The 21,107-nt window shown below is 46.6% G+C and overlaps 1 protein-coding gene across 5 annotated transcripts in view; it reads right to left on the reverse strand.

Annotated features, from left to right (window-relative positions):
- Positions 1 to 1,135: 1,135 nt before the first annotated feature.
- The window catches only part of CLCN4 (chloride voltage-gated channel 4), a 52,477-nt gene continuing 32,505 nt past the window's right edge, over positions 1,136 to 21,107 (reverse strand). For all 5 annotated transcript variants that reach the window (XM_081124841.1, XM_081124843.1, XM_081124842.1 and 2 more), the window contains 7 exons: positions 20,491 to 20,697; positions 20,300 to 20,380; positions 18,877 to 19,422; positions 17,149 to 17,335; positions 16,082 to 16,480; positions 9,494 to 9,710; positions 1,136 to 4,412 (listed from right to left, as the gene is read on the reverse strand). In XM_081124841.1, coding sequence (XP_080980967.1) covers positions 4,322 to 4,412; positions 9,494 to 9,710; positions 16,082 to 16,480; positions 17,149 to 17,335; positions 18,877 to 19,422; positions 20,300 to 20,380; positions 20,491 to 20,697 — 1,728 coding nt within the window. In that variant the 3' untranslated portion in view covers positions 1,136 to 4,321. The remainder of the gene's footprint in view (positions 4,413 to 9,493; positions 9,711 to 16,081; positions 16,481 to 17,148; positions 17,336 to 18,876; positions 19,423 to 20,299; positions 20,381 to 20,490; positions 20,698 to 21,107) is intronic.

The following is a 21,107-nucleotide window of genomic DNA, read 5'->3' on the forward strand; positions in this document are numbered from 1 at the left end:
CCCTCTCCCTTCATCTCTCTGAAATCAATAAAAACACATTTTAACAAATGCTGGTGGGAAAGGACGTAATTCAAATCCTATAGTTCCCAAAGTAATACATAAAAATTTTCTGTTGAGAGGATGAAAGAATGAATGCTAGATCACTACCCAAGCTGTGCTCCCCAGGTTCTGTGCACAGGGAACACAGGTGGCCTGGGGACAGTGGTCCTGCCCCATCCTTGGAAATGTATAGCCTCAGTCTGAATTTTTTTTTGGCTATCACCCGCCAGGCTAAGAACAAGGGGTTTTAAAGGTACCAAACTAATGTCACAATCTTGCACGACAATCTGAAGACTGGGTCTTTAGCTTGGCCGGATACTTCAGCAGTCACCAGAGTTGGGTCTTCAGAGGTTCTTCTCGGTGGAAAAGCGGTGAAATTGGTACCTCTTCCATTTACATGCTTCTTGAGGACTCCGTACTTGCTATATTTTTAAAAATAGAGTTCAAATATTTAATTTTTAATAAGGTGCCAATGTTTACACAGTGTTACAATAAAATAAAAAAAAATTACTTTGTGGTCGTTCCAACACCAAACGCGAATAGATCTCGTAAAAGTTGCACGTAGGCCCGTTCCTGGCACACCAAGGGCGGCGCAAACGTCGCTGTGACCACAACAGTGCAAACGAGCCAGCTTCACGTGCCCTGAGTTAGATACGCAGCCCCTCCCGAAAGTCACTGCAGACACTGGACACGAGCCCGATAAAGCACCGCCCAGCGAGATTCAAACAAAGGCATACGTGACAATTAGTAATTCAGGTCTCCAACCGGGGTTCTCCTGCAGCTCAGCACCTGTTAGTGACCGCTGAGCAGCATCTGCATGTGCCGATCATTTGAAGTAATCAGCTCCCACCTAAGCGAACAAACTGCTCAGAGTTTTTGTTTCTCTGACTTATTAAGGCCAAAAATGTATCCACTGACCTGTCCCCTTCTTTGCAAAGTCTTTGGGAGAGACCAAATGAAGAAACTCGAGATCGCCTGGTTCTGAGTAACAGCAAACACTGAATGCTGATCTGCTTCTAGCACGTTCCTTTCTCTACAGGCCAGGCACACACCTGCATTCCCAGGGGATGCGCTGAAAAACCAGAACTCCGCACATCACTTTAGGGACACTTTATTTGGTGTCTGACTTCAAGGACACAGTTTCTTAGTAACAGAGGGAGAGCAACAGATAGGGCAATGTGCCTGGTTAGAGAACGCCTTGTCCATTGTGTATTTAGGTTTATTTACACTAAAAAAAAAAAAAAAAAAAAAAACTGATTCAGAAAGAATCCAGTAAGTTTTACAAATGCCTAAAGCCTTTGGTTCTGGAAAAAGGAAACAAAAACATTCCTGTGAAAAATGTTTATTTCATCTCCACATCCCAGTTCTATGCATCTTGCTCATCAGATCACCTAGGAAAGTGATGAAGTTCAACATCTGGATACAGTAGATACCTTCTGAATCCCTACCCACGTGCTTTTTAACAAGAAGGAGTGGGCAAGCTGCGCAGCACGCTCCCCATGGAGTTTGGCTGGTGGGTGGGTGGACCACATGGCCGAGTTAGGGCTCCAGGGGAGGAAGGCAATTGGCCCTGGCATTCCCCATTCCAAGCTCCCCCATCCCTGACCTTAACATGCCTGGCCTTTAGTTGAAGAGAGAGGAACTCCACAACAAACCAGAGGTTCAACTTATGAAGGAAAACAAGGTTAGGTTACTTAAGTCAAGTAACAGTCTCAATTCTTTCCCATGAATTCACAGACATCCCTACACTAAGCACTGGGGAGAAAGACACAGCTCCCCTTGGTGACCTTGGCCCAGAGTGAACTGGCCCCTCGCCCCTCCATGGCCTCAACAGGCAGAGGGGGAAATTCTGTGGTGTCATTGACCTTTGGCTGTCTCTTCACTGTTTCGTGCTCCCTTTTGAAGCTCCTTGTTTCAGCTAAAAGGGCATCCTGGTTTATCTAAATCCAGGCCATGACTAATACTCTCTGGGGAGGCCACGTGGAAATAAGAGGGGAACTATGTGAAGCAATCCTGAAGACTTTTTAGGATTTAAAGTCCAGGAAAATCCAGCTTCACTTGCATTTGTTCCATGGAAACACAATAACAATACCAATATTAGGATCTGTTACTCAAAACTTATGTGCTGTGAATGAGACAAATTTTATTCTATAAGACCAAACATGGAGTTCTCTACTAATGACCAGTACATTTCCACTCTGAACTGGCTAGCTGAGATTATTTGGGAGGGGGCCAGTTACAGAAACAAATGTTCCATAGTTTGTCAGGATGATCTGACAAATATCTTAAACACATCAACCGGAAGGTTTCATAGAAATGCACTTTTAGCTAAGTTTTTATCCAAGAGGAATATTATTATTAGGGCTAAGAAATGATGGATTCTGACTGGGAGTTTTCTGTCACATCTGAGAGAGGTCAGAAGAGAATGTTCAAAGAGGTTCAGCAAGCAAGGGTAAAGAGGACAGGAAGGACAATGACAGGGACACAATGATGGCATCCAACACAGCAGACAACACTTCCCTCCCAAGGACCAACCCCCACTTCCTCATTAAGAGAATTTAACTCTTGTTCAGAGAGTAATACGCCTCGCTAAACATTGTCCTTCACAGACTCACGTGCAGCTGGGGGAGCCATGTGACAAAAGTCTAGCGAATGGATGAAAGCTGGGCGTCTCTTGGAGAGCTTTGTTTTCTTGATATTCTCACTGCACCTGTTACTTGTCTCTTCCTGCTTAGAAAGCAAACATCGTACCTGACAGTTCAGTAACCATCTTGTGACCATGAGGCAATAAGCCAAAGGACAAAGGATGGTGGGGGAAAATTACCAAAGAGTGTGGACCCTCGATGACATCATGAAGATAGTCCTGAGTGCCAGCCCCAGGTTTGCTACGCGGCTCACCACTGTTCATTGGGCTTTCCACGATTTGCAGCCAAATGCACGCCTGATACATCAATACCCAGTGATGAGACTGAGAAGGATGAAGACGACTCGGTGCAAAGAGAACAAGACGAAAGAGAAAGAGCAGACAGGTGACTCTCGTTCACACAGCTCATGCAGCGGCTCTAAAAAACGCAGCTCCATTCCTTCCCCCAGAAGAGACAGGAGTCCCGGCTGAAAGAATCAAAGCATCGTTACGAAGATGCCCAATGCTCGAATTGGCCGTCTAGGATTTAACTCTGTCCTTCTGTGCTTTGATTGCTGGTATAAAAGTGCATGCTTATACATTAAAGCTGAGCATTTTGCATCCCACAGAGAAGAGAATGGAACAGATTTAGAATCAATTTAGTGTTTCTCTTGCAATCCATTTGGAGGACTTCCCACTGAGAACTCGTATGCCTCACCCTCTCTGCAGCCGTATATAATAAGATCTGAGAGGAAAAATAAGTAGTAACACTGGGTAGCCTGTTCTGACTCTTGTATAGGCTATCTGGAAATTAAAGCACACTTATTACAAGCTGGCAGCATATAGGATGCATCCCATAGAAAGTACTGGACTGATCAATATTTAAGAATGCACAGGCACAGCAATAAATAAATGAAGCAAATGCAATGAGGATGCAAATCCGTGATTGGGTGTGTACACTCTCAAAATAAGGATGACTCCCTTTGCACAGAAGGGAACACAGTGCAGCACTGAACGTTCCAATAGTTCGTCCGGCAGTCCCAAGATGCTGGTCTTGCATAGAGAAGCGACTTCTTCACACCCATCAGAACAGGTGATCCTGATGTTGGTTCGGAAACTGATGGATAAGCAAAATAACAGACTGAGAACAGGAGCAAGAAATGGGATAGTCATGCGTGACCCCATACTTGCAGCTTTCACTATGTTTGGATTTCATTTCTTCTTTTCCAACAAAGTAAGTGCAAATATCTTCAGTCTGATTCAGTAACATAGCAGCAAAACTTCAGGAACCAATAAATAAGGACACTGACACACCAATACCCCTCTGCCTTTTGGACTCAAAGCTTCACAAACACCAGCCTTGAACAGAAGGGCAAACATTTCTTGATTCAGCATTTGTGTTCCATTGTTTACAGCCACCCACATGCCCCAGAGCAGTTAGTAAATTCATTAACAAACACAATTTGAAACTCTTAAGGGGTTAAAGCTATAAAATGTCTATTCATTGATGTATTTTTTTAACAAAAGTTTTCATCCTTCCTCCCTTCCTTTCAAAGAACACTTTTGAATCGTTCATTAGGATAATAACATATTATTTGTTTACTTCTTTTGAAATGACACAGTTGTTGTATTTTTCTCAAAATAATTGCCATCTTGTTTCTAATTAAACATGATGGATTCAGGGTCCTGGTTTGCCATCTGGGCCATATGTCTCAGAACATCCTTTTTTGTGATGATGCCAAGAAGTCTCCTGGAGAAGAAACAAAACAGAAAAAAGGGGTCAACCTTGCAATACAGACTCATGCCTTTCCCTAAACACCAGTGCCTTTTTCACCTGGGCACACAGAGAGACAACATTCCCAGCTTCCCTTGCAGCTGGGTGTGGCCAAATGAGCGAGCTCTGGCCAGTAGCATATGGATACACGTGAGAGATGCCGCCCCAGGCTGCCCGCACATTTCCTCACACTCTCTCCTCAGCTGCCAATCAGAGACAGAGGAGCCAGTGAAGGGCTCTGAGGTCACAGGGGACTGAGTTAGGAGCCGCCAGATTCAAAGACTTGGGTCCTTGAATGACTGTGTGTTGCAGAGCCCACACCTACTACAACCAACACTGAATATGACATGGGAGAAAAATAAACCTGACACATCAGGCCACTGAGATTGCAAACTTGTTTATTACAGCATAAACCTAATATGACTAAAACACACCAAAAAATGAGAAACAATGTAGAAAGCAGAATAGAATTAGAAAACGAGTATTTTTTAACCCCCAGTGTAATAATGAGTTTAGTCAATAATTATCAATGGACTCCAAAACCACTGGGTAAATGGTTGCTGGAAACCAGAAATTGTACATGGCCTCAAAGGATCCATCTACAGATTACATACAAAAAGAAAAATGTCCCTTTCCAAGTGAGGGTTCCTGCCATCACCACCTCATCCAAGTAATGGAGCTTATCACCAACAAGGTCCGAAAGGCTGACATTATGACGTCATCTACTTTGAAATGTTGCCAAAAACTACTTAAACCAAATCAAACCATGAGGAAGCAATCAAACAAATTCAGAATGTGAGCCTACTGGTCTGGACTCTTCAAAAAAATCTATGTCACAAATAACAAACCAAAAAAGGCAAGGAACTATTTTAAACAAACATCCCCTAAAGAATATTGTTCAGCACTAAAAAGAAATGAGCCACCCAGCCAAGTAAAGACATGGAGGAAACTAAAATGCATATTACTAAGAGAAAGAAGCCAGTCTGAGAAGGCTGCGTGATTCCAATCCTGTGACATTCTGGAAAAGACAAAACTAAGGAGGCAGCAAAAAGATCAGCAGTTGCCGGGGGTGTGGGGAGGTGGGAATGTTTAAGGCAGTGCAGCTTCTCTGTATGATACAATAACGGTGTGTACATGTCATCCTCCACTTGTCAATACCCATAGAACATGCAACACCAAGAGTGAACCCTAATGTACACTACGGTCCTTAGTTAATAATAACGTTATCAGTATTGGATCATCAATGGCAACAAATATAATATGCCAATGAAGGTGTTAAAGAAAGGGAAACTGAAGGAACAAGAGAGGGAATATGGGAACTCTGCACTTTTTGTTCAATTTTTCTGTAAACCTAAAACTACTCTAAAAAAATTAAGTCTATTAATTAAAGAAAACAAAACCCTTAGAGGGGAAGGGGCTGCCTGAAGGGAGGAGGTGGTGAAGAAGGCTAAAGCCAGGAATTGTTTTTCATTCTAGCTGTTTAGAGCTACTTGACTTTAAACATGTTCATATAGTACTTTGAATACATTTCTGAAACTTATCAAAATGCAGTCCAGCTGATGACGCCCCATAAAGCAAGACGCTCTTACACTAGATCTGCAAGCCAAGTCTGAGTCCTGACCGAGCCTGCCCAGGCTGTCACAAGAAAGCACCACAGACTGGGTGGCTTCTGGCAGTTCCGGAGACTGGAAGGCCAAGATCAAGGTGCTGGTGGGTTTGGTTTCTGCAGCGGCCTCTCTCCTTGGCTTGCAGACATCGCCTTTTTGCTGTGACCTCACATGGCCCTTTTCTCGGTTCGAGCATCCCTGCCATCTCTTCCTCTTCTTATAAGGACACTAGTCCTATTAGATTAAGCCCCACTCTTATGACCTCACTTAACCTTAATTACCTCCTTAAAAACCCCATCTCCAAATACAGTCACACTGGAGGTTAGGGCTTCAACATAAGAATTTGGGGTGTGGGGGAGCAACACAATTCAGCATGTTCCTTAGTAGATGACGAGCTCCTTGTCTTTATTTTTAAACACTTTTTGAGCCTTCTCTAGTTCTCAGGCAAACACATGCTCAGTAAGATGGTTAAACCAATGTTGCTTTGAAAAATATGACTTGTTAAGTGTTTGCAAAGTGCTGAGAACTCTACTATAACACACCACACACACACACACACACACACACACACACACCCCTCCCCCATCCCTCCCCCATCCCTCCCCCATCCCTCCCCCATCTACAAAGCCTGGATTTTATTTCCTTATCTTCACCCTGGAGACAGCATCAAAGATCAGGCATCTGCCTAAAGCATCCTGACAGCCTCCCCTTCGAGCACCGCAACTACAGTGTCTGACAGTCCAGCTGGTTACAGCGGTTCTGGGGACACACAAATTCAGCAGCTGCCTTGGGTGCCGGCATCAACTGTGCCCTGGCCCGCGACAATAATTATCACAGAAGACACTGCACATCTGCCCGGAAGGAGGTGGCATCAAATCCAGCAACGATCATTAGTGCCTGGAAATGTTTTATTTGATTTACATCAAGAGTTTGCTCTTCCAGCCCCTTTGGGTAGCAGTTCAAGTGAATCCGATGACTGATAAATGGCCAATCTATGACCATGAATGTAATTCAGATTGAAGCAGCTGAGCTATTCTGGGGAGGCCACCAAGCAGAACTTGGGGAAAGCTGACATCATCTCCCCAGCTCGCTTGTCCTTTCTAGGTCCTGTGTATGGAAAATTCCACCCAAATTCGCTCTGTGCCCCTGTAGGCTTCCTAGACACCAGCATTCTGGGGACAAAGACTTCTCTGGTTCCTGGTCTGGTGTCACAATTACTTTGGACCCCAGGCCCTGAAAAATCCTGCAGATGATGCTGGTCAACAGGACGAGCTGGGCTTTCAGCCGCCAGCAAAGAAGGCACATGGCGACAGAATAATCAAAAACGCGCGCTGGCTTAAGACGTGCCTGCCCTGGCCGCCAGCCCGGGGAGATGAAAGGCCCCGCACACAAGGACCCCTGGCCAGCACTAACGTATCAGCATCTGTGTTTGTTTAAAATATGTAGAGCGAGAGAGAGAGTGCGATTTTGTTTTCTCGCAGAACATTCGGAGCCAATTTCGGCACCCAAATCTTCACAGGAAAACCTCGTGGGGCTCCATGAGGTGCGGGCGGGCATTAGGAACAGAATTTCCTGCCAGCCCTGGAAATTCCAATGATAACTGACATTGGATTATTATTTTAAAGGGAAAGAGAAACTGCAATCCACTTGAGACGACATGAGTGATCCCGGTAGTATTTACACCAAGCGCTAGAAATTCAAGTACATAAATGGGCTTCAGTGTTTTGCAAAGTGGGGTCCCACAACCAGCAGCAGCCCCTCGGGGCTTGTTAGAAATATACATTCTCCGCCCCCCTCCCTCCCTCCCTCCCTCCCCTGCCCCAGACCTGCGCTGGGGCCCAGCATTCTGGGTTTCCCATGGAGGTTTAATCCTCAGAGATTCTGACGCATGTTCAAGTCTGAAGACCACTGAGTTCCTTTAAAAGCCACAGCAAAAAAATCTCTAGCCTGAAACATTTGTTTATTTGTTCCATATTGATTGCCTTTCCCATGTGCAAGACTTCTCCTAGTTGCTGTCAGAGCTGAGGACCACACTTATCCTGTCAGCTAGGAGTTCTCTGGGCCTGTGTGCAAATCCAGCGCCTTGCAGAGCACTGTGCCACTGTTAGCAGGACAGTGGGAAGAAAGCAGAGTAAAGATTACTCACTATTCTCTGGCTATCCTCTGGCATCCAGTCCATGGTCAATTGCAACACTGGTGACATTTTGGGCTGGATGATCCTTTGTTGTTGTGGGGACTGCCCTGCGTACTGTAGGGTATTGAGGAGCATCCCTGGCTTCCACTCACCAGATGCCAGCAGCACCCTCTCCCCCCGAGTTGTGACACCCAAACTCTCTGGAGAACAAAATCACCTGGGTTGAGAAGTGCTGGATTAAACTGGAGTCCAGTTTAATTGGCTCTGGAGTCTATAGAGGCCTAAGCTATATTCGGGCGATCAATGTCTCCATAACCCGGACCCCACACCTCCTGCCCCCAGGCCCTAAAGGAATGAACTGGGCAGACAAGCCTAGGTGCCAGGCTACCCTGACTGAGCCAACCTTTTCCTCCCACCAAGTTTCTGAGGCCGTGCAATTTGGGGTGCGCCTCTGAGCCCAAAGCATGGCCCTCAGGGCACTGCACCTCTATCAGCATCAAGACCCTTCGTCTTTGTGGTGCTGCCTGCATGGCCGGCATAACACAAAGCAAAGGGATATTGCTGTGGCAGAGACGGTGCCAGGGTGCCGCCACGTCCCAGCGCCCTGATGGTGTTTGTGTTGAAAGCATGAACTTGTTTTAAACACACTGACAATTTAGGGAACAAGCTGAGCAGAATGCAAACTTCACATCTGCTTCTGGGGATTTCATCCACGAGAGACTGCAGGTGAGAGCAGCAAGCTGCACCCAGCTGCGTCTGGGGACAGGGATACCCCAAATGCTCATGTCCAGGAGCCAACCTCGGAGCTTTCCCAAGGTGAAGTAACGTATTTATTGTCATAGTGATATATTTCTTAACCATTTAACATGTTCAAAATGGTACTACCATTTTTATTACCTTCCCATCTTTTTCTTTAATGTGTCACTGATGAAGTTTTTGAGGACTGTGCCCCTAACCCTATTTTTCTCACGAGCCCTGTGGCTTTCATTGCTCATTTGTGCAGATGATCAGTGCCGTGACTCTGAGGAGTGTATATGTCACATTACAGCAGAACTGGCTATATCTTCTCCCTGAGCCCGGTGTCAGCTGGGCAGTAGAAAGCAGCCCTAAGTCCCCTCCTTTAGCTCCTCCCCTTTGTAGTTCAGCCTGCAGCCTCTGCCGCCTTCCGGGCTGCGCTGGCCCCTGCGCTGGGTTCCCACCGCTCCCGGCACCTTCTCCTCCAAGCGCGCCCCACGCTTACTGCCGTCCTCTACAGGCGCTGGTCCCTGAGCCCCCTGAGGGCTGAGGCTGAGGCGGCGCCCGGCCGCGGCACTCACCCGCTGCGCGTCACCAGGCACTGGCGGAGGCCCAGCTTGCGGAAGATGTCCACCACCGTCTCCATGGGGGTGTGGTCCGTGACCGTGAAGGGGCTGAGGTTCAGCACGCGGCGCAGCTTCAGGGGCTGCGGGCTGCTGGCCGGCAGCTCGGGGGGCTCCTCCGTGAAGTACATGATGGAGTTGCTCACGATGCCCTCCTGCCGCTGCCTGGCGTTCTCTGGAAGGGGCAGGCGGGAGCATGAGCCACACCCAAACCCGCCGGGCAGCTCCCGACCCAGACCCCGGGAACACGCACCTTCCCCTCCTGCATCCTAGAATCCCACCGAAAAGGGGCTCGGGGGGCAAACTCCATGTTCCTTTTTTTTAAATCCTCACCTGAGTGAGGATATTTTTTCCTTTTTTTTCTTTTTGAGACAGAGTGGGGGAGAGGGGAGGAGAGAGACAGACAGAGAGAGAGACATCCATTGCTTGCCTCCTGCACGTGCCCAGACCAGGCCCAGGTATCCAACCTGTAACCCAGGTATGTGCCTTTAACCAGGAATCGAACCCACGGTCCTCCAGTGTGCAAGCTGATACTCTAACCACTGGGCCACACCAACCAGGGCCAAACTCCACATTCTTAATGATGGGCTTCAGCCAAACATCTGTGAAATCAGTCATACTGGGCAAGGGTCCCCCTGCTGTGACCCAACTGTTCATTGCCAAAGTCCTGAAAGATGGGCCTGAGCAGGATGGCTCCTTTGGGGGACACATTGCTTCCCTGGGCTCTAGGGCATCCAGAAGGCCCAGAGCCCCCCACCCTTGCCTTTCTGATGCTTCTTCACCCGATCATGGGCTGAAGTTTGACATCACAAGAAACCTCACTTATCTGCCCCATGACCTTAATACATTGGTTTTTTACAAACTTACAGTTGGCCCAAATGACATTGTGAGTCCTGAAAGAAATAGAAAATTAATAGGATCATCCCAGGCTCAAAGCCCAGAAATGCAGCTCAATCCCAAATATGATCCTTGGGACCAAGGAAATACCCCTAGAAAAGCTGCATCTCTCACCCCTTGGATCTCCTCTCTTAAAAATGGGCCATTGTGAGGATATCTCAAAGAGAGATAGTAAAACTGTTATGGTAACAATTAGCCTAGTTCTATCTATAGGCAAGGCCATGTGAAAGAGAGCTGAAGTGGGGTAACAGGAACTCATTAGAATACAGCATTATGCAGTGCTAGAAAGCCAGGCTATTTTAAGTCACACATGAAACAAATCCATCGGTCTCAAGATATTTCTCCAAGGCAATTTTCCTTCTGTTGGAATTTTAATCTTTCTTTTGGTTCATGGGAAAGGGTTAGCAAAAATGTATGGCAAGGCTTTGCCTTAAAACAAATTCTGGTTTCTATAATACAGTTTTCGCTTTCTCAAAGACTACTATTCACCTATATTGTTCTTTGAGAACTAAAACTCGAACTGCCTGCGCGAAGGCCATTTACTGCAGGAGAGACTCCAGTGGAAAACTGGAGGCATTCAGGTCAGGCTGAGTTTGCAAAAGGGTCTCTGTTTAAAAGAGGAATGGAGGGCCTGGTGGGAAGATACTTGCACATTATTTGGGTCAGGCTAAATGTAGTTACATCAAATGGGATATGATTCAACCACAGATGCCGGATGACACTGAGGCACAACATGTTTTCAAACGGAGATGCTACACAATGCACACTGAGCACTTGTCCTCTAAATCAAGATGGTTCCATCCTGAAGCACTAAGGCAGAGGCAACAGTCAACACATACTATTTGCTCATTTTCATGCACCATTTGAGTCTCAAAGTCCCACATGGCAGGAATCCCATCTTTCAATAATCTGGTTCCACGTTAGGAATGGATCAAGCCACACACCTCAATCAAGAACTGATCACATGGATTTGCTGAACCCCTTATAAAAACCAAATGCAACTTAGGAAACTGTCAGTCGGCTTCTTGAAATAAACAAGCTGACATTTCCTCTGCAATCTACCAACTGGGTTAGAAGCCCTGATTCTAACGGCAGCTAGCTCAATGGATTCTTGCTCCCCAGTGCATTCCCAGTGCCTGGACAATGTCTAGTATACAGCAGACACAAAACAGATATTTGCCAAATGCGTGCATGAACCAATCAATCCAGGAGTGAATGAGGAGTGAGTGAGCCTACTAAATGTTGGTGGACTTGTCTTTGTCTGCCATGTAGAACAGAGCCTGTTGCACGCAGGAGGCATTAGGAATGAAAGCCCATGCGCTAGCCACTGCCAAACAAGGAATCGAAGGCAGCAGGTGGGGTCAGAGCCAGAGGTCTGAGCTGTGCTCGTTGCTACTCCAAGAGTGGCAGCTGCTGCTCTCCCCAGAGGAGCTTTGCTAGGAACTCTATCAGAAAGACTTATCTTAAAGCTTTGAGCTTGGGGAGTGGGGGCGCTATGCACAGGCTGAAAGCTGGTGAATGGAAGAAGAACCAGCAAGAAAGCTCTGCGCATCTCTCCACTAGAGTGAACCATCTACTCTCAGTTTGGACAAGAAATCTTCATCGGTCACCAAAATGCCTGCAACAAACTTTAGCATGTAAGCTCACAGAGGACAGAGACTGGCTGCTGTCACCCTGTGCTCCAGGTCCTAGGAGTATGGGGGCACATGTGGATACGTAAGAATATTTTCTATGTGGAAGGATTCACTGACTTCTCCCCCAGGGGATGACCCAATGCTATAAGAGAAGAAACTCCCACACCCCACGGATTCATGGGAGCCTTTGTTATAAAAGAACTCCTCTCCAAAAAAACCAATGTTTACATGTGTAAAAGACAAGAAGGAAATACACCTAATATTAACCATGACTTTCTATGGGGTTGAGAAGGGGGGGGCTTTTTCTGTCTACTCTTTTCCTTCTGACTTCCCCAATATTATATAAGTATGTATTACTTTCACTTTAAAAATGTAGTAAACTTCATTTTTAATTGTTTTAAAGATCAGACAGTTAAACTGTTTTTAATAAGGAGGTTTATTGTACATTCTGCCAGAACTAGTATTAATGGCCACAGCTTCTGGAAAATGCTGTACATTTTAGGAGCACCTGCTAAGGTCATTCAACTTGACGTTCCACTTCCTCACAGCAATACGATCAGAATGCCAGGTGCAGAGCAGATAATTAAGAAAGTGTTGGTAAAGTGAATTTTGCAAACTATGATAGGCCAAGAAATTCTAAAAGACTAGAAATACTCACATAGCCAGTAAGCTGTTACAATGGCTTTAGAACAATGGTTCTTGACTGGGAGCAATTTTGCCCTACCCTCAGGGGACATTTAGCAATATCTGGAGACACCTTTGGTTGTCATAACTGGGGGATGGGGTTCCTACTGGTATCTACTGGGTAAAAAGCAAGGATGTTGCCTAACACCCTACAGTGCACAGGACAGCCCCTCTCTATAACAAATGAGCCAGCCCGAAAAATCACCAGTATTAAGGTTGAGAAACTCTACTTTGGAGTAATTATGTTTTTAGGGCTGTAATACTTTATCATTCTCCTCATTAAAAATGCTTCCATAGCCCTGGCCAGTTTGTTCAGTGGTTAGTGTTGGCCTGCGGACCAAATGGTCCCAGTCAAGGGCAAGTACCTGGGTTGCAGGTTTGATGCCCAGCCCTAGTCAGGGCAAGTGCAGGAGGCAACCAATCGACGGGTCTCTCTCACATCTCTTTCCCCCACCCTTTCTTCCACTCTCTCTGAAAATCAATGGGAAAAACATCCTCGAGTGAGAGTTAACAAAAAAATTTTAAATGCTTCATAAAAACAAATGTAATTAACAAGAAAGGTTAAAATGGAAAATTAGAAGCAACTATAGTGGTGGTCAGTAAAAAGATGATGTGATAACAAAGTAAAAACTATTTAGAAGAAAAAGCAGATTATTTTATGATGTCATAGTTTACAAAGGCATGGAGAAGTCCCTCTTATATGTTTTTATCCCCAGCAGGAAAAGCAGACTGTTCTCCCAGGAAGAAACCTTTGTCCCTAAACAGCCCATCCAACAGATCTGACACTTATCTTCTTATTCGGCCCTGGTAAGCATCTCCCACATGCTGGAGAACCGTCATTAAATCATCCACCAGACAAAAGAATCAGAGTTCCCTTAACTCTTGCCCATAACTCTAACTTTCCATCCCTTTAATCATCTTTGTGGCTTCCCACTGAGTCCTCTCTCAACCATCCTCACTTAATTGCAGAATTCAAGACTGGGAGAGCCCGAGCCCTGCTGAGCATGGAAAGAGCTTCATATTTGCAAATGGCACCAAGGAGTAAAGTCCCATTTCCTGGGAATTTGAACTGGGGCCACGCAAGGCCCACTGCTGGTGTGTGACGGTGAAGAGGGCAGCACTTCCTAGGTGGTGCCCAAGAATTGCTCTCTAACAAAGGCGACAGCAGTGGTTTCGTGTTGCAGAGGGACTGAAAATAATACATTTTCAAGTGTCACCTGAGCAGCTGCTACAATTCTTAACATGAGCTGTAAGGAAAATCCTTATTTGCCTTATTTACCATTCTTTCCTTATCCAAACTATCTTGGATCTATCTATCATCTTGGCTCCTAATTCCCCTGAAAGTGTAATTGGCATGAAATCATTACTAGCTAAATGCTGTTGTCATATTTCCATATTCACAAAAGGGCATATAGTTCTGCAAATATAGCTCACAAATTTCTCCACCAGAATCCAGGACTCTTCTATTTCCACATATCAGGAAAACAGCTTTTCTGATTGCTCAGAACAAAACACTCTTTGCCTTTCCACAAACCATGTAAATAGCAGCCTCTACACCGTGCTCGGTGTGATTAAAAGCATATAGGTATTATTTACGCCGAGTGTTGCCTCTTCAGACATTCCAAACATAGCTTCCAGAGGAGCACACAGTTGCCAAGCTTAGACTTCTCCTCTAACCAGTTGATGACAATCGCTGCTTCCCACTTGATTATAGTAATGGGTTTCAGCAAAATTAGTAAACTGTCTTTTAGCAGGTGTGCCCAGAGCTACACAACAGGTAATGGATTCTGTGACATTTAGTACTTTCATTTTTTAATTTCGACCTTTGCTTAAAAGATTTTAGGGATTGAATATTTCCTAAAGACTGCTGATTACATTATTTTAATACAAACCCAATCCTACTTATACAGCTTTTTTTTTAAATCTCCTTTTTTATAAGGCAATATTTATGCCTAAAGGCACCTATCTGCTGAGTGGCAGGACTATAATAATAAAGAGAAACATCGCTGAAAACTTGGCACAAATGTCAGTGTCCAAAATATAAAATCAGCTGTTGCTTTTGGAAGGTAAATATGTTTGAGCAACAAACATTAGAGGATATAGCTTATCTCAAGTTATTTTTATAAAGCCTTTGATGAAGATCCATTTAAAGATATTTTCAAAGCTATTTAACATGGCAAAGAGCTTTGGGAATTCAAAGGGAGAGCTAAGAGATAGTTAACAAAGGGCAGGGAGAGGCAAAGGGTTGTCCGTGAAGGTGCATTCCCAGTGGGGAGTTCGGCCACCATACCCAGGCGAGTTCCACTGGCAAACTTCATGAGCACTCTGAAAGATGGCATATACAGTAAAATCGCACACCTGAGCTGCATCCTGGGCCCCAGCTGACGGCAAGGTGCTGGGGTGGTGTGCAGCTGCTCCCAGCCGCGCCGCGACGGGAGGTCCACCGAGGCTCCGCCAGAGGAGCCGGAGGCTCACCGCTCCCCCTGACCAAGACCCCCAGCCGTTCACACGCAGGCCTTGCTCTTTGGAATCCTCATCCTGCTCCCCTTCCAATGCGGCCATCGCTAGGCTGATGGGGCCCGCAGGCTTGCTCCTCTGAGCTGCCTGTCTTTGGGACACCTCACCCGGGCATCGTCCCCTCTCTCCTCCGCCAACTCGACAGGCTACCCCTCAGCGCAGCTGATTTCAGTTAGCGCTCAAGGAGGGAAAGCATCGCACGGAACGGCCATGATTTCTGCTCGTTAGCCCACGTGGGCCTTGAACTGGCGGGATGGGACATAATGTCATAAAGTGAAGTGAAAGGCTTGTGTGGAGCCGAGAGGCATCTGAGGCAAAGAACTCACCATCTCAGTAGTTCACCTGCCTGAGAGTGTCTCTCTGAAAGCAGCTCCCCCCGGGCCAGGCCAAGCTTTCCCATCCCTTCCTTCTCGGCTTTGCCCAACAGTGAGTTCCCTAAAAGGCAGCAGCTGCTTGCCTCCTAGCAGGACTGGGGTCCAGGTAGCTTCTTGCAAATGTGGTGCTCATCTTCCAGACAAGAATGCCCCTCGCAAGACCCTGCTCCTCACAGTGTGACGTGGGACCAGCAGCATAGCACTAACTGGGAGCTTGGGAGAAATGCAGAGCGCCTCAGGCCCCACCCCAGACCAGCTGAATCAGAAACCGCACCTCAACCAGACCCCCAGGTGACACGAATGCACATTCAAGTGTGAGATCCCCTGGCTTAAAGCCCTCCTACCTTTGTACATTCTCTTGACCCTCCTTGAGAATACGGGGGGTACAAAGGCTGCCATTTGCCTCTTAGTAGCTCATGAGTTTTCTCCTCTTTACTCACTTATTGCAAGAATCAGTTCCCTCCTCTGGGCAAATCCGATGAGGCGCTCAGAGTCCCTGGAGACCACTACAGGGAAGCCGTTGAAATCAGTCTCTTTGATGAGCGTCTCCACGTCTTCCACAGTCATGCTGTCCTGGGTGAGCACGGAGAGCGGCGGCTCTCCCCGCCGAGGCCGCATCACGTCGGTGGCCAGTGTGCGGTGAGTGAACTCATCCTTCACATCCAGAAACGGGTACCCATTTAAGTGGATGTGGGCCTCGTAGATGCCTTCTTTCCCGAAGGCATCAGCCACCCACTTGCTGGTCACAGCTGCCGCCATCAGGGGTACAATGTATTCCAGACCACCCGTTAATTCGAACATGATGACCACCAATGACACCGTCATCCTGGTCACTCCACCTGCAAGTTAAGAGAGGAGTGAAATTCCACAACTCAACCCCAGACCCTCAGGAGGGCATGAATCGTGGAAACTGACAAGCTGGCTGTAAATTCTCCTTAAGGCACATCCCAGGCTCCTGGCACTAGGAACACCAGACAGCACCTCGGCGTTACACCTGGTTGTCATTTTAAACAGCAAAATCATTAACAAAAAGCACAAAAATGCAAAACACATGGCACTAAATAGACCACAAGGAGGACATCTGTGTCCAGGTGGAGAACTGAATCCAAAAGGTAGACCTTCACCTTAGTCAATTCAGCTGGGGACCTACATGCATGTCGGATAACTACAATCTTCCACTGCTCTGCAAGTGTCCAAGAGTGACTGTGAAGGCCCCACAAGCATTGATTTAGGGGGTACAAACAAACTTTAGCACATAGACAAATGCCCAATTATGGATTCCACGAATGAGGATCGACTGCCATCAAAGACCAGACAGAAGCCTTGGTATGTTAAGCTACTGAGACTGAGGGGTTTACTCATCACAGCAGCACAACTTCTCCTATCCTGAGCATGCAAGTGCTCACGTCTTCCTCTGGCCAGTCCTCTAACCCAGATCAGCCTTTATGCTGGTCTGTCTCACCTTTCCCTGCACCTCCCACCCTGCCTCACCCACCCCTGGCTGTACCTAGGCAGGCTGCTGCTCCCACCATTGCGTAAAGTCCCGGGGTGACACAGTCCGCTCCGGGCCTGCACCAGTTCCTGAAGATGATCCAGTCATGGTGATGGTAAGCCAGCTGCTCCACGCCGATTCCCACCATCCTGCCCGCCATGGCTCCCACAGCCATGCTGGGGATGAAGAGGCCCGATGGGATCTCCAGGGAAGACACATGGGGAAAGAAGCATGAGAGAAGTCCCAATTCCAGCCTCCCCACCCCCAGTACACACCGTCCCACCTCAAAGAGCTTGCATTTTGCTTCAGTCCTTAAAAGGAGGTGTAACACTTTGTAGTGGGTCAGCTGGGAAAGGTGGGACAAGTGACTGCACCTGCCTAGTCAGAGAATGCAATTTTCCACTTTCATTTCCCAGCCTTCAACAGCTGGCCCAGTTTGCCTGCTGTGGATTAAAGAATGATAAGCCCCACTGAAAATAGCATTCAAAGCGAGCATCTGTCATTTCAGATACTCACCGCTGTCTTGTTCCCCTTGCATGTCCCTCAGATTAGCTTTTAAAATTAAATGTCAAGCCATAGCAGGAAAATGGAAAAAAAGAGCCTGTGGCCGTTCTCAGGTGGAATAAAGAAGCTGACAGTGGCAGAGCAGCCACCCTGGATCTTCCAAAAAGCTTTCCTCAGCTAACTGCCCTCTCAAATATACAGTGGCCAAACACCCACTGGGAAGGGGGCACTGCCCTCTTCCCAACAAAGTCCATTTTCTGAAAAGTATTCTGAATATTTTCAAGCCAGGTTAGAAGCAGCACAGAAATAGACTATGTGAACTAAAAGATCTTGGTAATAGCATGCTTTCTGTTTTGCTGTGTGAAAACACATTTTATCTAGTGATCAAACATGTGCTATAAAACACGCCTGACTCTCCGTGTCCGTGGAGATTGCACGTGGCTATGATACTGAGTGGGAGCCACATCCATGCCCAGCCCAGAGTGTCATCAATCTCAAAATGGAAGTGGATCTTTAACCAAATTCCAGGTAAGTTTAGATCCTTGAGTGTGATTTCTAGAGTTTAGGACATTCCTGAGGAAATTGTTCCTTTCTGAGCTGCCCCTTATCCCTCGGCCACTTAATCCCCCAGAACTTCAAAATGGACCTTTCCTAGCAGGCACCGGAAGATGAAGCTAGTGTCTTGTCAGACACAAAAATAAAAATCCCTTTTCTAGGAGAGAATGCATCAGGGACAGTAGCTGTTTAATAAAGTCCTCCATCCTTGTTGTCAGGGCAAAAATTCGTTTGTGCCTGACCATTACACACTAAAGTGTAAACTCTCTACATGGTTTCTTAGACTTAAAAAAAAATCATAAGAATAGCACACAGAAAGCAATAGTAATGGGAAACAATGGGGCTTCTGGAGGATTCTCAGTGTTCCACTTCTGATCCTGGTGCTGATTACACAGGCGTGTGTTTCGTGAAAGTTCACCAAGCTGCATACATCCCTGTGTGAATGATGTGCTCTGAGCCTTGGCTTTTCACTTGTAAAATGGGATTAAAATCTAACTCATAGGCTTGTTATTTATCAAAATTAGAGGTTCTTGTTGATTAAAATAATGTCAAGGGCCCAGCACAAGACAACATTCAGTAAACATCAATCCCCCTTTCTTCCCGTCAAAATTTCATTTTGGCCATTAGGGTGCTTTCCCAAGAAGGACGTGGGTGGCCCACACATCTTCCTTCCCCTTCACTTACCTTCATGCCAAAGGTAAATATGGTGATGACGATTTTGAAGATCAGGGCCAGGGCCAGCTGCCACATGGCCGTGTACACCCCGTGCCCGGCCGGCCTGTCGGGAATGTCATCCACAGGCCGGGTCATGTTGGGGTCGTTGATGTAGTCACAGAGCTGGGAGGACTCGAGGGCCCCGCAGTCATTGAACAGCTCGGAGATGAGCTCGCTCGTGCTCTGGCGCGTGTAGGGGTTGGGGTAGGCGATGATGGCGGTGATGGCGGTCACCACAATGACCTCTAGCACTGGGTACTTCCCCAGCTTGGTGGTTTTGCGCCTCCTGCACCAGGCGATGTTGCAGCGGATAAAGAGGGTTCCCCACAAGCCCCCGAAGACCCCCAGCAGGATGAAGGGAAAGAGCTCGGCCATGTACCAAGGCGTGTGATATTCCACGTAAAAGAGAACAAGGCGGCTGTTCCCAAAGGGATTGATGGATCGCAGCGTGAAGGCTGCCACCAGGGCCGCGAAAAAGGACCGCCACAGAGTCTTCAAGGGAAAGTAGTAACTGACCTGGACGGACAAGTAGAAAATTAGAGACTGGCCAAAGACAGGTGGTACTCACTTCCTCGACCTAGGTTTAATTATGACCCAAATGCGCCAACAAAGATATTTAGAGGACTCTATGTCTAAAAGTGGAATGGATACTAGTCAAGGTTTTTTTGAACTATTTTTAAGAGAAATGAAAATATTTATCATAATTCTGCTTATGGCACAGAGACCCTCCTAAAAGCAAATAAACCTTTGACTTTGATTCTACAGACAACAGAATAGATCAAGGGTTGGAAAGCCCTGGCCTAACAAACGTATCTGAATGGTGCATGAGCTAAGAAACAATTTTAGATTTGTAAATGGTTGGGGAGGAATATTTTGTGACGTGAAATATTCAAAAGAAAATCACTATTTTGTGACACATGAAAATTCTATAAAACTCAAACTTCAGCATTCATAAGGAGAGCTGTGTTGGGACACAGTCATGCGAGATCACATGCACATTGTCGGCGGCTTTCCCACTACACACAGGGCTGAGTGGCTGTGACCAAGACCCGGAGACCCACAAAGCCTAAAATAGTTACTATCTGGCCCTTCACAGAAAATGTTTGCTGACCTCCAGAATAGATCTATTCGGGTTGCCAAAAACAAAAATATGCTTAATTAATTTGGTTGTGAGAAAGAGAGGACACTGCAAATCTTCCAAAAAATTTATATTGGCAATTTTTCAAAACAGATACTTAGCAGCAAAAATCGTGGCTCCTTAATGAGCTGCAGGAATCATGTCACTGCTCCTTTGAGTCTGGTCCTCAGAGGGCCTTAGATGGAGGCCTAATGCTGAGCTAACCATGCCTGTATCCCTCAGCCAACACCCACATTCCCTGGCCCCCACGCTCACCTCTTCTAGGCTGAAGAGCACGCCGCCAATTGGAGCACCAAAGGCCACGGAGACTCCAGCTGCGGCTGCAGCTGAAAGTACCTGCAAGGCAAAGTGTTCATGTAGCCTGAAGCCATTCATGAAAACAAGCGCCTGCGGGGGGGGGGGGGGGGGGGGGCACCTCCCAGTACAGAGAAGCTGAGCCTGCTCACCTCGCGCCTCTTGCCCTCGTTCTTGCTGTACTTGGAGAAGAGGCTGCTGAAGAAGTTGCCACAGCAACAAGCCACGTGCACCAGCGGCCCTTCCTTCCCAAGGCTCAGGCCCGAGGACACTACCAGCACCAGGGTGACGGTCTTGATCAGCAGGGTCCACTTGCCCAAGTAGCCCCTGATGATGAAGCCACTCAGAATGGTCTTTATCTGCAACAGAGGACAGAAAAGAGGAGGTGTGAGCTGCCTCAGTGCCACAGCTGGAAAGAACTCATTCCCCTGAGAGGTATCGCTCAAGCCTAGAGTCACTGAGTCACATCGAAGAGAGGCTGCTTTCATTTCTGATTTAGCTATAGCTTTTTAGTAACAGAATTTATATTAGCATATAATTTTATATTATACTAATGGAAATGTGAAACTAGTGCAATGCATAGCCAATCTTAATTATTCCTAGAGTGGTAAGATCATAATGAGGGCTGAAGAGTAATTATCAGAGTCTCATTTTATTTGTGGCATTTTATCCTGCTCATATTACCCTCTGTTGTGTTGAAAAGAGACATGTAGCTATTGATTTTAACTGTTAATTTTTAATTATTGAAAGATGTTCAAGACACAGAGAG

This window comes from Miniopterus schreibersii (assembly GCF_964146895.1).
Source record: "Miniopterus schreibersii genome assembly, chromosome: X".
In the NCBI taxonomy this organism is placed as follows: domain Eukaryota; kingdom Metazoa; phylum Chordata; class Mammalia; order Chiroptera; family Miniopteridae; genus Miniopterus; species Miniopterus schreibersii.